The sequence below is a fragment of the Nymphaea colorata genome, chromosome 3 (genome assembly GCF_008831285.2).
Source record: "Nymphaea colorata isolate Beijing-Zhang1983 chromosome 3, ASM883128v2, whole genome shotgun sequence".
In the NCBI taxonomy this organism is placed as follows: Eukaryota; Viridiplantae; Streptophyta; class Magnoliopsida; order Nymphaeales; family Nymphaeaceae; genus Nymphaea; species Nymphaea colorata.
Window position 1 is genome coordinate 25,815,503 of NC_045140.1, and position 14,773 is coordinate 25,830,275.

The 14,773-nt window shown below is 39.0% G+C and overlaps 1 protein-coding gene across 1 annotated transcript; it reads right to left on the minus strand.

Annotated features, from left to right (window-relative positions):
- Positions 1-537: 537 nt before the first annotated feature.
- Positions 538-7,749, minus strand: LOC116250692 (eukaryotic translation initiation factor-like). The gene is made up of 9 exons (XM_031624516.2): positions 7,335-7,749; positions 4,484-4,555; positions 4,023-4,118; positions 3,548-3,799; positions 3,168-3,265; positions 2,821-2,908; positions 2,374-2,724; positions 2,052-2,294; positions 538-1,897 (listed from the first exon to the last, which is right to left on the minus strand). The coding sequence occupies exons 1-9, from the start codon at positions 7,533-7,535 to the stop codon at positions 863-865; spliced, it is 2,436 nt and encodes an 811-aa protein (XP_031480376.1). The 5' UTR covers positions 7,536-7,749; the 3' UTR covers positions 538-862.
- Between the last annotated feature and the right edge of the window lie 7,024 nt (positions 7,750-14,773).

A 14,773-nucleotide genomic window follows, 5' to 3' on the forward strand; every position in this document is an offset into this window, starting at 1 on the left:
TGTGATGCATCAAAAAATTTATGGTCCAACCAGGTTGTAAATGAATAGTAGCAGCATTCAAGCAACTGACAGCTAATTACCAATTACAAGCTCCATTACCGCCTTATGAGCAGCAGCATTTAGCTGCTCGGCTCCTGTTGTCTGCAACGAAGTCAATAAAAATAGCAGCTGAAACCAAGGAGACAAAAAAATACATGCCGCCGGCTAATCGCTGCTCTGCCCTTCTCAGACACATGTTGATTAAGCAAATCAATGGTCTTTTTAATGCAGCTGAACAATGGACTTGTGCCAAATAGATGCAAGCCCAGCTCAAAATTCTTCCTCAACAAGTCCTCCAAATTCAGGACTTCATGGAACACATGCAAATATAACTCTTCGTGCAACTTTCCTCTAAAAGAGTAACAAAATCGAATAATGAACTCAGCCAAGCCAAGAATCTAATGTAGATTGAAGTGTATTGGGACTTTATGCAGCAAAACATTGAGCGCAGAAAAAAAAAAGAACCCAAGCTTATGCGTACAAAAAATTGAGAAAGAATGAAACAGGAAATAAGACCATTGTATTAAACTTGAAGTTCAACTCAAGCACTCCCAGAATTTGCAGCATCTCAAGGGAGAAAAACTGAAGCACCTTCTTTTTCCTTTTCCAAATTGGAGAACTGCCTCGTAAATCTCGAGAAATATACAACTCATAAAAATTAACCGTCACCACAGGTAGGCTAAATTATGATTGTAACACAAGTTTCTTGCCTCAGATAAACGAGGAAAATGAAAAATAGAAAGAAAACAAAATTCATGCTCGTCTAAGTTACAAGGCCGTACAAGGGGAGAGAGCGCAGTAAACATATTTAACCACCGGGGTTCTATGACAGAAGACGCTCACATGCTTCTGCATCTGCTCCCTGTGACCCTAGAATACCTTGTCCTGCCACACTCGATTTGATCCACGTCATTGCGGCATCAAACACCAGTTTCCGGTAAAATGTGTCCTCGATATTCTGCAGGGTTTCTCGAAGAAAGTTAAAATCTAATATACCAGCTACAATAAGCCTTCCAATTACCTCGCCAAAATTGCTGGGAGCCTTAGGTGCATCTAAGGCTATATCATCCAATAGTGATCCATACTGAAGACACCCAGCACCAAGATCTTGCACGGTTAATGCCTTCTTTGTGATTAAGAACTCGAGGAGCTTTGAAATAGGTTCTACGCATGGTGGGCTCTTATCAAATGCCAGGGCGATTGCTTCTTTTACGAACTCCGGGAGATAATCAGGACTCGTCAATTCTTCAACACATTGCAGTGCTTCATTGAGATCACGGATGCTGAAGTATTCTTCTACTAGATTGATGGTCTTCCTCTTCAAATCAGCAGGTTTTTGTATCGTGGTAGGCAATGGTTTATCAGGTATTTGGGAAACACGAGGTTCAGCTTGCTTTGAAAATAGAGGTGTATTAACGGGCCTTGTGGGTCCTGGATACTGGTTCGGTGGTGGAGCTGTAGGACCACTGCCCTGCAAGAGCGCACTGGTCTTCCCAGATATAAGGCCACCGCTCCCTTGTGGTAATAACCTTGAATTAACTGATGCTTGCTTTCCAACAGCTGAGGAGGACAGACGATTGCCAGTGGCACCACCTGGCTGCATTGAGCTAAGATCGGATTTTGGCATTGACCGGCTACGAGCAACTTCCCAGTTTTCATTATCAAGTCCAGGCATTCCAGGCATCTTCCTGGTTCCAGGCATCCCAGGCATCAGGCCACCAGCACCAGGCCGATTGATTGGAAAGCTAACTGGGCTGGCTCCACCCACGGCAGCTGTGACACGGCTGGCTGTTCCTGGTCGCAAACCAAGGTTCTTTTCTGCTTCTGAATGAATTTCACTGATAGTTTTTGCCTTCACCTGTAGACACATTAGCTTGCTACGTTCAAATTTTGAATGTGTTTGTCAAGAAAATTAAAAAGCCACATGAAAGAGCATGGGGGCAAGAAATTACCCCCATTAACAAGTTAAAACCAATTTATCAGTCGCCTCTATGTCAATTTTCAGTTCTTACCTCTTCTCGCCTAGGAACCCAATTGTTGGCTCGTAGATCCAGAATATCACGCAATAGGAACCTCAATCTTGGAGCTAGCTGATGATTTTTAGACAGCTCTTTTAGCCGGCTGAAGTACATGTCATTAATTTTGCGAGACTTTGCACCTTCATCAAGCTGCTTGCCTATGATGGAAAAGAATTGGCAGATAGCCTCAACATTGTCTTCATCTGGGCAAGATTTTGGATCATGTCCCAACAGTTCCTGTTGCCAAAAGCTCCTGTTACTAAACTTAACATGCCTCAGCTAACTGCTTGAAGAGAGGGTATATTTTTTCACTTACCTGAACAATATGATGAACAATCTTCTCAGGCACCATCTTCTGCTTCAAGAGCTCACCAATGAGCCGGATGTTACCAAGAGTTCTTAGCTTCACAATCCTTTCCTTGTCCTTGCGTTCCAATTCCTGTTCTGCTCCAGTCATTTGCTTAATTTCAGCTCGCAACTTGTCAGAATTTTCAAATGCCTCCTGGCAGATATTTAAGAGGACCCGCTTAAATGTGATTTCTTTGCCATCAGGTTCATCCGAGGGAAAGGGTGGGAGCTTTGTGTTCAGATCAGAACACAATAATGCATACATAGGGCAAAAGGTAGGCTCAAGTACTGCCTTTTCAAATATCAACGAGATAACACCCTGTGCAGAAACAGCAAACAATTTCTTAAATTCAATGGACAATGTGCAAGAATACTTGCCATTTTGGCACAAAAACTTTAGGAGCATTCAAAAAACCTTGAGAATGTCAGCTGATGTGATTCCAGAATCAATAAGCTGGCCTTTAAGAAGATCAAATTTTTCAGGTGTCAGCTTGTTGAGTATCCTACAATCAATAAGCCAATCACAGACAACCCATGCGATAATCAGGAAAGATGGTCTAGAATGTTGTTATCCTTACTGCACTGAAAATTACCATGCAGTATCCAAATGAAATAAATGTGTGAAGTCATCATTTAAGCACAACTTGTTTTATTAAGAAAACATCTGCATAGATGATATATTGTCCTTCTAACCACCACAAGATGGCTTCAAAATCTCCAAATTTAAAGACAGACGACAAATGCAAACATTGGAAGTTTTACCCTTTAACTGTCTTCAAAACACGATCTTTTTCTGACAAATTTCCTCGACGTGCTGACCAGGGAACTTCAGCCTTGATAAGAGCAGGGGTTGGTCCCACCTACAGATGACCATGGAAAGTAAGTCAGTCATCTGAAGAAAAGGAAAATCTATAAGACATTGCTCCTGCAAGGATGCTCCCTAAGCAAATAAACTTTCAAGAAAATATAAGTGGCCAGATTATTCAACCTTGGTCCATTTTCCCTCATTAGAACATCAAATAGAATAACCCAAATTTAACCAAATAAATTATAAAATTGGAACCATTTCACATTCAAATTCAAACTGTTATGGTTGTGTGTGCATGAGAGAAAGAGAGAGCGAGAGAGAGAGAGAGAGAGACCTGTGAAACTTGAATTCTGGAAGAGAACTGAGAACTCAACTGATCTGCACGGTTTGACTGAAAAGAATTTTGTTCTAATGCCCTTGAATTTGATATGTAGGAATCTGATTCTGTTCTTTTGCTAGAATATTCTTTGCTATCACGAATCGTATCCCAAGATCTTTCTTCTCCAGAAGCAGGAACTTGTGCTGCCCGACCACGCCAATCACGGTTGTCTGGCTCAGAATAACGACCTTGTGGTTGACTCTGTGACTGTACCAACAATAAAGGGTACAGAGGTTAGAAAATTCTGCATAGGCCACGATTAAGTAGGAATGCTAAAGAAGGACGAAGACAAAGAGAAAAGGAAATATAGTTGCATAAACAATACAATAAGGTTGGACATGATATCAGTAAGAAACAGATATATCTGATAGAATGATATAAAAAAAGGAAAAAAAAACAAACAAACACCTGAAACAACAAAGTTACCTACATTAGCATCTGTGCGACCCCAACTCTGGTCATCACCAAATATTTCAGATTCAATCTCTTGCTTGATCTTCATAACATCCTCAGGAGGCTGAACAGCCTAGAGCCAATGGAGAGAAAAAGTGTCACACAATAAGTTTCCACTTAAAATCTCAAGGACATGAAATAGAAATCCTATCACAAGTAATAACTCAAAAAGAACAAAAATAAACGAAAGCATTAGAAGAGCTCTACATTTTCCAGAAGGTTAATTGCAAGAACTTAACCAAGAGAAACTAGAAGTTTGGAAAACTGCAGGCTTTTAACAGCATGCCATAAAAGTCGAACATGCAAATCCAAATTGCTCCAGGATAACAGTGAGTAGCATAGACAAATTTGGTTCTCACTTCTCGGTAAGATAGTTGAGCATATTCAATAACTACAATAAATGAAATTAAAAAAGAAATTTAGGGAAATAACAAATACCTCCCTGAGCTGCAACAATTGATCTCGTGTATATCTGACATGCTCATGCCCCTCAAGCTGCATCTCTCCAGTCTTCAATACAAATAAGAACATCAGGCATGCCCAAAAAATTTTTACTCAAGATTCTACGGAAAACTTAGAAACAGGCCTACTGCCGAAGTATGAAGCAATACAGAACCAGCACAATCTAATTTTTGCCAGGTGAAAAAGGAGAACTTGAGAAATCTGATGGCAAAGCTTGAAGACCTCTTTTCTTTTGTACAACTAAACTAAATTCAGATATTTGAATGCAAGCACAAGCATCTAAAATACAGGTTTTGCTAAATAAATGTTGACACCAAAGGGTGGAATCAACAGAATAGAAGCCATCACCAGCCAGAAGTCCAAGGGTAGAACAGCCAGAATATGAAACATAAACCATAAAAATTATATAGTTTCTTCAACAGACAGAATGCCAAGAATGTTTCTTTTATAAATATAATGAAAGAAGATGGCCATTTTAAACAGCACGATTATATCAAAGATTAGGATCAAAATAGCAGAAGAACAAGATACATTACGGTTCCCAAAATCAGTGTCCTGGGCATAGGTTGCACAACTATAGAGAGCAAGGGCTACCATGTTGCTTCCTCATGGTAAGCCATTAGCAACTTATACCAAGCTAAAAATCATTAATGCACGTAAAATCCTTAAGTGGACATCACAAATTTGTAATGTGATAATAAGACCAGGTTTTAAAAGCTGCTGGAAATTACGCTCATTTGAAGCAAAACACTCTTCAACGACTAAGGAAGTAACGCACAGCTTTACTTGTTTCCGCTTTTTACTTTGTCTCTTATTAAAACAGTTCCAGCCTTCAAAACATGCTAGACAAACATAGAGGACTTGACAATAACTCAATAAGACATATTAAATAATTTAAACTGCTACAAAAAAATACCAAATAAGCTTTATATAGATTTGAGAAAAGACAGTCAAAGAAGATAAGTACGTTGGCACCAACACTCGACATACATAGATAAATCCTATAAAGCAAGTCGACAGAATTCAAGTATTCAACACTCTTACATAGTTATTGTGTATGCATGCAGTAGTCACATGATACTGAGAGAAAAATGTCAATAGAGGCTGAAGCCAGACATCATGGTACCACAAACTTGACATTAGAAGTTTGGGAGGCTAAATAGAGGACAATCATAAGGACCAACTTGGTCACCATATGTAAGATGATACTAAACTAAACCTCAAAGCGGAAACATACGTTGCTTATAAGCATGACGATCCTTTCATAAATGAAATAAGGGGACTTTACAAGGATATACATTGGCAGCTAAACTTTGTCTCCTTTTTCTGCAAGTCATGTTGAAATTTATAGAGATGGTTAAGAACCGCACAACAAAAAATGGTTCCAACAAGTAACATGCGAAGAGGCCTTGAAGATGAAACCAGAGGTCAAGGAAGAACAAGTTCGAACTTCAAACAGAACATGAACTTTGAATCGCTAAAAACTGTCAGTAACTGTTGAGGTATGGGTTATGGAATAATGTTGCAGCTAGTCTCATAGACAAGCACACCAGGGCCAAGGAATATCTGATTGTCAAACTTCAGAATGAAGACATTAATGATCAAAGAAGAAGAAGTAGCTAAATTTGACTTTGTAAACAATGGAGTAGGATTTACAAGCCAGTGGCGATCAAACCCCCAAGTGAAGTACATAGAGAACTGCAAGAACGGCTCATAAAATGCAATAGATCGTTGACCACGACAAAGTCACCAGAAACGCATCTCCAAACCCCCCCTCCTTTTCTTTTTCGTTTTCCTATCATGAATGTGATTGCTTACAATATTTAGGCCTCGGCAACTTGATAAGGTTGTCCTTCAACTTCAACATGTAATCAATGCACGTTCAGGATACTTCAATGTCAAGCAACAACATTCCCGAACCAGCAAATTATAGGGAGACAACGATTACCCAGTTCGCTTCTAATTCGCATTGACACTGTTCTCCTCCTCTTTTTTCAATGATAGCATCCGTATCAATGTTTTAATAGTGCAACACTAATGCTGCAAGCACCGTACAAGACTTGCAGAAAGTCTTCAAAGTTAGACGAGGCACCGAAGCTTCATCAAACAGCAGATAGAATTGACACATGAGTTTGATGTGTATCAAATATTAATCACAAGCATAATTCCAACTTGTTCAAGATATTGTGAAGACAAACGGCTAAGTCTTCAATAACACAAATACCATGCACATGAATGGAACAAAGAAGTTCCTTTTTCAGTAACAGCGACATAAACAACAATGAGAAATCCATCTAACTAATCACAGAAACGCGAAAGGCACGATATGGGAACAACATAACACTTTAAGAGGTCAATTTTCTTTCTCTTCGAGTAACTAATTCCAACAAAATTCACGTAAGCATCCAAGAATTGTTCAAACAAGGATCAAGATTTTGCAACACGCCAGGAAGCACAACCCCCGATTGAATAGACAAACAAACTGAGATAGGAACTCAATAACGTAAACAAGCGCCATAAACTGCAGAAACAAGAAGCGCAACAAGGTAAGAAGGACGAGAAGACACAGAAAAGGAAGTCGTAGCCAAAAGAAAAACGCTCTTAAACCGTTACTCAAAACAAATGATAGGAAAGCCAGGGGATCATCAACAGAACCAAGCCGAGGGCAAAATACAGATAAAGAAATTTCGTCGGCCACATACGTTTCCCCATCGAAACCAGGAAAAGATCCAACCTTTGAGCAGGAAAACAAACAGAAAACAAGAAATAAAGAAAGAACGAAACCGAACTCTAGCTCCTAGGAGGCTCCCTAGGGAACAGAACCGACCTTGAATGAGCCGAAAGCAAAGCCGCCGCCACCGCCTGAACCTCCATGGGGCCGTAGAGATGGCAGATCGGAGGAGGCAGACGAGGGGATCCCCGAACCGGAATTTCCAGGTGCCGAGTCGAAACGAGGACCAAAAAATCGTCCCCGAGTTCCGCCACCACCGCCTGGCCTCAAGCTGAGCACCGTCTGATCCGCCTGCATAACTCTGTGCGTCCCGCCCGAGCGCGTTAGTTCAGGACCGATTTGTCGCCGGAGAAACGGCGATAAAGATGAACAAAGAGAGAAAAAGGGAGGGAAGATGAGGATGAGAGGGATGGCAGCACACGCCTTCTCTCTCTCCAGCAGCTGCCAGGAGAAGGGGAGAGAAAAAGGGAGAGAGAGAGGAAGAAGAAGAGGAGGAAAAAAACCCTTTCCAGGACACCGGTTTCCTATTCCATCCTGGAAATTCTTTTATTCATACAAATTTTTCAAAAAGCCTACATACTTACCCTTATCAATGGAACCCACACATATTTACAGGTATTACATTCGTATAGTTCTTTTTTTAATGTTTACTGAAAACTGCAGGTCGCACCTTTATACCTCCAATTCAATTCATTAAATTAAGATGAAAAAACTAGGATATATTTTCATATTCAATTCATAAAGTTAACGTCAAAAAAATGGAATATATACACGAATTAGGTTGCCTCAGATGAACCCACAAAACTTTTTAATCTTTTTCATTTTTCTTAAATTCGAAATGCGCGTATCCGATGGAACTTGTTTGAAACCAATCAGAAAATCTACTTGTAAAATTTAATTTTTGTTAATTTCCATTTATCTTTAATTGTTTTCTCCACAAACTGTTTAATTATCTTCCATCAATTCCCAACAACCCCACTGTCCCCGTAGCCAATAGCTTACATTTCAAAGGCCTTCCCTTGGTTTATGAACGGTAGCTTCTTGCAAATTTTCTTTTACATTCATTTCTCAATATCCGACTTCAATCTTTTTTATTTCTAATTTGCCTCTCATTTGATTTTTTTTTTCTTTTCTTTGTATTACTTTAAAATTTTTATTTTTCTTTACCATGTGAGGGGGGGAATATACTGATTAGTAAGGCGCCCCCGTCCTAGAGTAATGGTTGCATGAGTTTGAAACTCAGATATCTTGGATGCGCCCACATCTGGGTCGTACATCTTGGAAGATGAAAAGTAGAGGGTGCGGGCATCAGATCAGACCCGTTAAGGTGGACCCGGACCTAAACAAACCGCATGCGGTCAAGTTGGCTGCGAGAGCGAGCGCCTAAACCTCACCGCGCTGCCGGAAAATATCCAGCGAAACCGTAAAGTTTCTCCCTCCAAAGAACTCCAGGGGCCCGTTTGGGCGACATTGTACTAATAAGCCCTTCTTTTCACCTGGAACCATCTTAGATTCTCATGTTTTAAAGGTTTTCACTTATTTAGTAATATTAAATAAATTGAATTATATGTATTAAAAAGTACGTATTGAAAAACATTTAGAATAAGAATAATGTATTAGTATAAGAAAATAGCTACGTTAGGGAAAATGTGAGTTTCACATTCGTAGCGTTTACTTTGGAAATATGGGGCACTTGAAAATATCATGATCACTATGAATTTGTTGGGACTGCTTTTGATTGTATTCAAATTCTGCTCAAGATTTTGAGTTGGATCCAGATTCCAATGGAAGTATGACGGGAGATAGGCTCCCACCCTTTTACGAACAAAAAATTATATTTACATTGAAGACTTGGATCTAGAATGAATGAATGTCAAAACTTATCATGCAACGAAAATTTTACATGTAAATAATATGTTTTAACATGTCGTAAACATTCTACATTGAACGTCAGTTTTTCATTTTAATTTGTTCATTTGAATATACAATACCACAATATGCCAAGCAACAAGGATCAATGCTGTTAACTACGATGATGCGAAGTGATGTGCTAAGTCTGTGGACCAATATGCTGTCAAGTGATACGTAACGAAGCATAAGTTTTAGGACAAAAGTTGTCTAGTATATAATATCCATTAAAATAACGTCATCAAAATCAAAATAACATACTTAATATCATTATCATCATGAGAAATTTATTAACTTGGTTAACTTGATTTCATGTGGGGCTCACTTAGGAAGCAGGGCAGTTACGCTTTTTCTAGCAGTAACAATTTAACAATGATATTCATATTTGATATCAAGCATCACTCAAAAAATTTTACACCTATTAACAACCCAAGCTATTTGAAATAAATTAGGATCAATATTTCTGATATAGTTGTAATATATTATCATTACTGTGCACATGAACCTCTATGCATGCACATCTAATAACACTGATAAAGATATCCAGTATGTCATTTGAGAAGGCAAATCCATGGTTGATTTCTTTTCCCTTCATTTCCATGCTTCTTTTGTGTAAAAAAAAAAAAATCTCGCTTTATATTTAATTGAATTAAGTTATGTAAAAGCGAGCTAGTTAAACGAAAAGGTTCACGTTTGGGTAAACAAAAGGCTAACAAAAAATTTCCCTGACCTTTTTGAACAATCGAGGAATGAGTAGGGGCTGGCAGACGATCAGTCACCATTTTGGTTCCTCAAGGACCAACTCATTGTACTGCAAACAGTGCCATCGACAAAGCGTGGTAGGCCAGCACCTCGAGGCACCAAAGTAGGCCTTGTAAGGGATGAAAAGTTGAGTGGGGCTTCGGCCTTCTTCTAGCGGTGGGTCAAACCCCGCTCACTCAAAAATAAATACACGAGAGTTTGAATCAAAATCGAATTTAATGTACAAAAATGACAAACTTCTCAAATGAGATCTCAACCCTACTTGAAATAACTTTTCCTAACATTTCCTGATCTAGTCCGCTTTTATGCGTATTCTAGGTGAGAGGATGCTCATGTCATCCTTCATTTACTATTTCCTAGCCTCTACTTGCAGTGCGAATCTAGTCAGACCATCTTGTTGCATCACTTTTTTATTTTTAGAAGAGGTGCGCGAAAGCGGACAAATGTTTTGTTCATGGCCATCGAAACTAATGACAGAAAAATTTGTTTGTGAACCGGATCGCCCCTTCTGACGATTCGGTGAATCGGCTGATTCATCCGTTTATCCACTGAAAAAAAATTAAGCAATATCTTGAAAAATATAAGCAGAAAAAAATACATTAATTAAAAGATGCAAAAAACAAAATCTGAAACTTTAAATGTGAGAGTGCTTCAATGCCTGTCTATTGGATTTCGATCGGATCTGATAATAATATCTAAAAAAAACTTAGGCCGTGTTTAATAGCTATCCGAAAGATATACCATGTAATAATTAAGACCCCCTGTGAAAACAAGCACGGGATATGGATCTCAAATCCATGCATGCTGCATGTAAATTAGTTTGGATTTGAAGTCTGATTATCAAAGGTGGGAGGAGTCTTAGTTCAAATTCATGGATTTGATATTCTTGGATCTCAATTCACTGCAGATCTCAGATCCACGAGAAAGAAATGGCGTCCAAATGTAATGGGATTTGAATGCCTGTCTTTAAGATTTCCATCAGATGTGGTAATAATATCTTATGCCAAATCCAAATTCCACTATTAATTGGATCCGATTTTTTCATGGAACAAGACCAACCAGATTTGGACATGACTCTAAAACTGTCATTCCTACGTACTCCGGAGAGATAGAAAACGTTTTTTTTCCTTTTCTTTTTTCTCGTTTCAATTTAGGAAAATCATGGCAGCCATTGTACTAACTCTTGATAACGTCAATAAGCCAACTTTGTTCATATTTCTAATTAATGGCCCCAGAATGGGACAGTTTTTTTTTTTCATATAAAAAGATGTATATTTGTCTCTCTCTCTCTCCATCGATATATATATATATATATATAACTTTAGTTTTTTAATTGGATATAAGTATTGTGGTTTGACTGCCCATAAAAATATTTGCATTTGTGGGTATCCCATATCACACTTGAGGATTCATTATTTAAATATAAAATATAGAAAATCATTACTTTGGTGTGAATCGGACGCCATACATTTTTTAGGTAGAAATGGGCTAGATTATTGTTATTATTATTATTATTATTATTATTATTTTGAGAATGGTTGATTTCCTGCATGGAAATTATACCGTCAAACTCTAATTCCATTATGAATCGCCAAACGGTCAAGAATGATGTATGTCCAACGCACTTAACTAAGAAAGCCAAGTTTTAAAAATGGAAACTAAGCGCTTCAAGGTAAACTGAGCGTTTTGAAATGAATGAAAGTAATGACGTATGTGCAATTAAAATCTAGAGAATGCTTTGAAATCCATAAACGATGATGTATATGCGATGGAAATGAACGTTAATAACATTTTTTCTTTGGGTTGGACTCTCTGGTTTCTAGCAACCGTTGGAGTCGCATGTGGTCTAGTGTGGGCAATTGCCGTATTGGTTTCCGATTCGTAAGGAAAACCTAGACATTATGCCGTATCTGCTGATAGGTATAAGCTTGAATATCTTGTAGAAAAAACTTTTAGTTATTATTGTAGTGAAATATGGGCTGATACCTGAATCAGCCCACACAGCAGGTCGATATGTGACTTAACTCATGATTTATACAATATTCCATATGATTTTCGATGTTTGTTAAATAAGAATGAAGTTTTAAAGTTCAAAAAGACAAAATGTCAAGGCATATGTGGTGGCTGGCCGGCGAGAGCTGAACGATCTTTCTTGGCGGTGTTTTCGTTCTATTATCCAAACACACGAACCAGTTTTTCAAATCGATTAAAAAACTAGTGTCTTAAAAAACTACTTTTCATAGAACTATGTTTTTTAAAAGGTGCCATCCAAACGGTACTTAAAAAGCTTTTATGTCAAATTTTTGTTACTGGAATTGTGCTTCCACAGGTGCACTATCACTGCCCGTGTATTTTCACCTTCAACTAGCAAGTAAATCGACAATCAAACTTTTTTAATACGTGTTTGATTGGCCTTTGTACATGTGCATAGAGAATGACTTTTCACATGAAATGAAATAAAGGCAGGCAATCGAACATGCTCCTATAAAATCCAAGAGAGAGAGATCAGTATATGTAACGAGTACACACCCCCGCCCCCGATCAGTATATGTAACTATCGGAACAGACAGAACAGCCTCTCCCACCCCCGACCCCGAGCCTTTCGCCTCCGCTTTCTCCTCCGCCTCCGCCTCCGCCCTCGTTGTCTTTCTCTCCTTCTCCGCCCCCGAGCTGCCTTTCTCCTCCTCCATCTCTGCCCCCATTTTTGCCCTCCTTCTCCTCTTCTCCACCCCCGAGCTGCCTTTCTCCTCCATCTCTGCCTCCGTTTTTGCCCTCGATGCCCTAGTCCTTCCTGTTTCTCTCCTTCTCCTCCGTCTCCTCTGTCCCCCGAGCTGCCCTAGCCCAAGCTTGACTACAGACTCTACAGCCACTCGGAGAAAGTGGTGAGCCTCATTCCTCGACTGTCTCCGATGTAGCTCAGGTAAGTTCCTGCCTCTCTCTCTCTCTCCCTTTGTCTCTGTCTCTGGGTTTCACTTGGTAATTTGGCCGTTGGGGCTTCTGGTGTTGTCCTGTAAATTGGAGATTGAGGCTTCAGTTCATTTTGGTTGTGTGTATGTATGCGTGCTTTTAAACTTTAAGCAGAAGATTCATGAAGGGTCGGATGAATTGCTTGGTTTTTTGTGGGTGCGTCGATAAAAGGCCCTTTTGCAGGCTGATTGTGGTGCTCAAAGTTCACAAACGGCCCTGTTCGTATGCGTATTGGAAACTATGAGGTTACTTTTGTTTCAAGATTTTCACTCCAGGCTTTTGTTTCTTTATTCATTGGAACGCCCAGAGAGGAAATTTTCCATCCAAGAAATTGATGAGTTTTATTTGTCAAATTTTTCAGCACTAAAAATGATAAGACAGGTTACTGTTAACAATTTTAGAAAGAAAATTATAAATTAACATAGAGAAACTTCAACCATTTCAACTTTAATTTGAACGAAGTGCTGATGTTTCTTGGAGCGATTTCAATCCTATGAGTTTAGTGGCTTCCGTTGTACACTGCTTATTGAAATATGGAACAGCAGTACTGTAAGCAATGCACCTGGAAGACGTTTCCTCTTTGGCCGAACTTTCATGGTTGATATTTCTTTGAGTGCTATAATGAAAATGCGTTTTAACTTTAGATTTCTTTGATTGATTGAACCAAGTGTATCCCTACTAGTGCTAATGTGTATCACTAATATCAAAATCCGTTAGCAAAGGATATATATCGATCAGTTAGCAAGCCGCCCGAATGTTTTAATTTTCTGCAAATTTGATCTGAGACTGTGTTGTCGATCTGAAATTTTAGTGGGTATTGCTCCCAAGTACTAATGAAAGATACAGGGGATGTGCTGCTTTAACACTCGTTGCAGAGGTCCTTTACTTGTCCCTGTGGGGTCTACTATTGTAAGTTTAATTTATAATTAAGTGAATAATGCAAGGTTTTGGCTCATCGTCTGCTGCAAGTGAACGTAGAGGACTATGTTCTATTGCTTTAGCTCTTATTAGAACCAACACACACTCATACACTCTGTTCTTCTACAATTGTTATCAAGTCCTGCAAAAGTATTACTACACAGCTGCTACTGGTTGAATGAGGCCTGGGGCTCAATCTTGTGAATGTGTGTCTTCTACCATGAAGGCTTTAATAAGTAACAAAGGGATTTCTTAGTAAGAAAGATGACCCTGTTCAAGGGTTTACAGTGATGAATTAACTATAACAGGTTTAAACAGAACTTGCTGGACTTGGCAGCAGCTTCAACAGTCTGAGAAGGAGCAATTTTCAAGGAAATAGCACGTGGATTCGGGGACATGTAAAAGCGAAAAAGTCATCGCAGGAGGAGGAAGAACCGTAATTGGCAAGGATTTTTAGGAGCTGTTTGGTAACAGTTGTTACCGTTCTGTGATCAATTTGAACTGTGATCAATTTGAAGGATAATCAATCTGTCCCTCAGAAAAAAAAAACAAACAAAAAAACAAAAACAAAGCGGAGAAAGGCTTGTTAGCAAGCCAACAAGAATCATCACTTGTTTTTAACAGTTTTCATTGACTCTGATATTAGCTTGTCGAGCCAATTCTTGGAGATGAGAGGAGTAACTTCAAGCCAAGGTTCAACATGATAGCTGTTACTGTGTGGTCCCGAGCAAAAACAGCAAGTAGAGAGATAGATATGGCTAAAGACTATGAGTTGCCCTTCGGATGCGGCCGGATTTTCAGATGGGTTAAATGGGTGGGCCTATGAGGGAAACTAAGCTGTTAATTATAATTTGTGTCATGACTAAAAGGTCATTTGATCTAACTAGCAATCAAAGGTGACAAGACTTGTGATGGGGTGATTTAACTGGAGTTCTCTGTTGGATTGTTGGTTCTAACTTTTGGTTTGTTAAAATTTTCAG

Bases quoted from the DNA above. Each gene is read 5' to 3' on its own strand.
- LOC116250692 (XM_031624516.2), bottom strand. From the start codon at position 7,535: ATGCAGGCGGATCAGACGGTGCTCAGCTTGAGGCCAGGCGGTGGTGGC. The intron at 4,119-4,483 runs GTATTTGTTATT...CATTGGCTCTAG, and splicing joins AATTGTTGCAGCTCAGGGAG to GCTGTTCAGCCTCCTGAGGA. The intron at 2,295-2,373 runs GTAAGTGAAAAA...TTTTGGCAACAG, and splicing joins TTGTTCATCATATTGTTCAG to GAACTGTTGGGACATGATCC.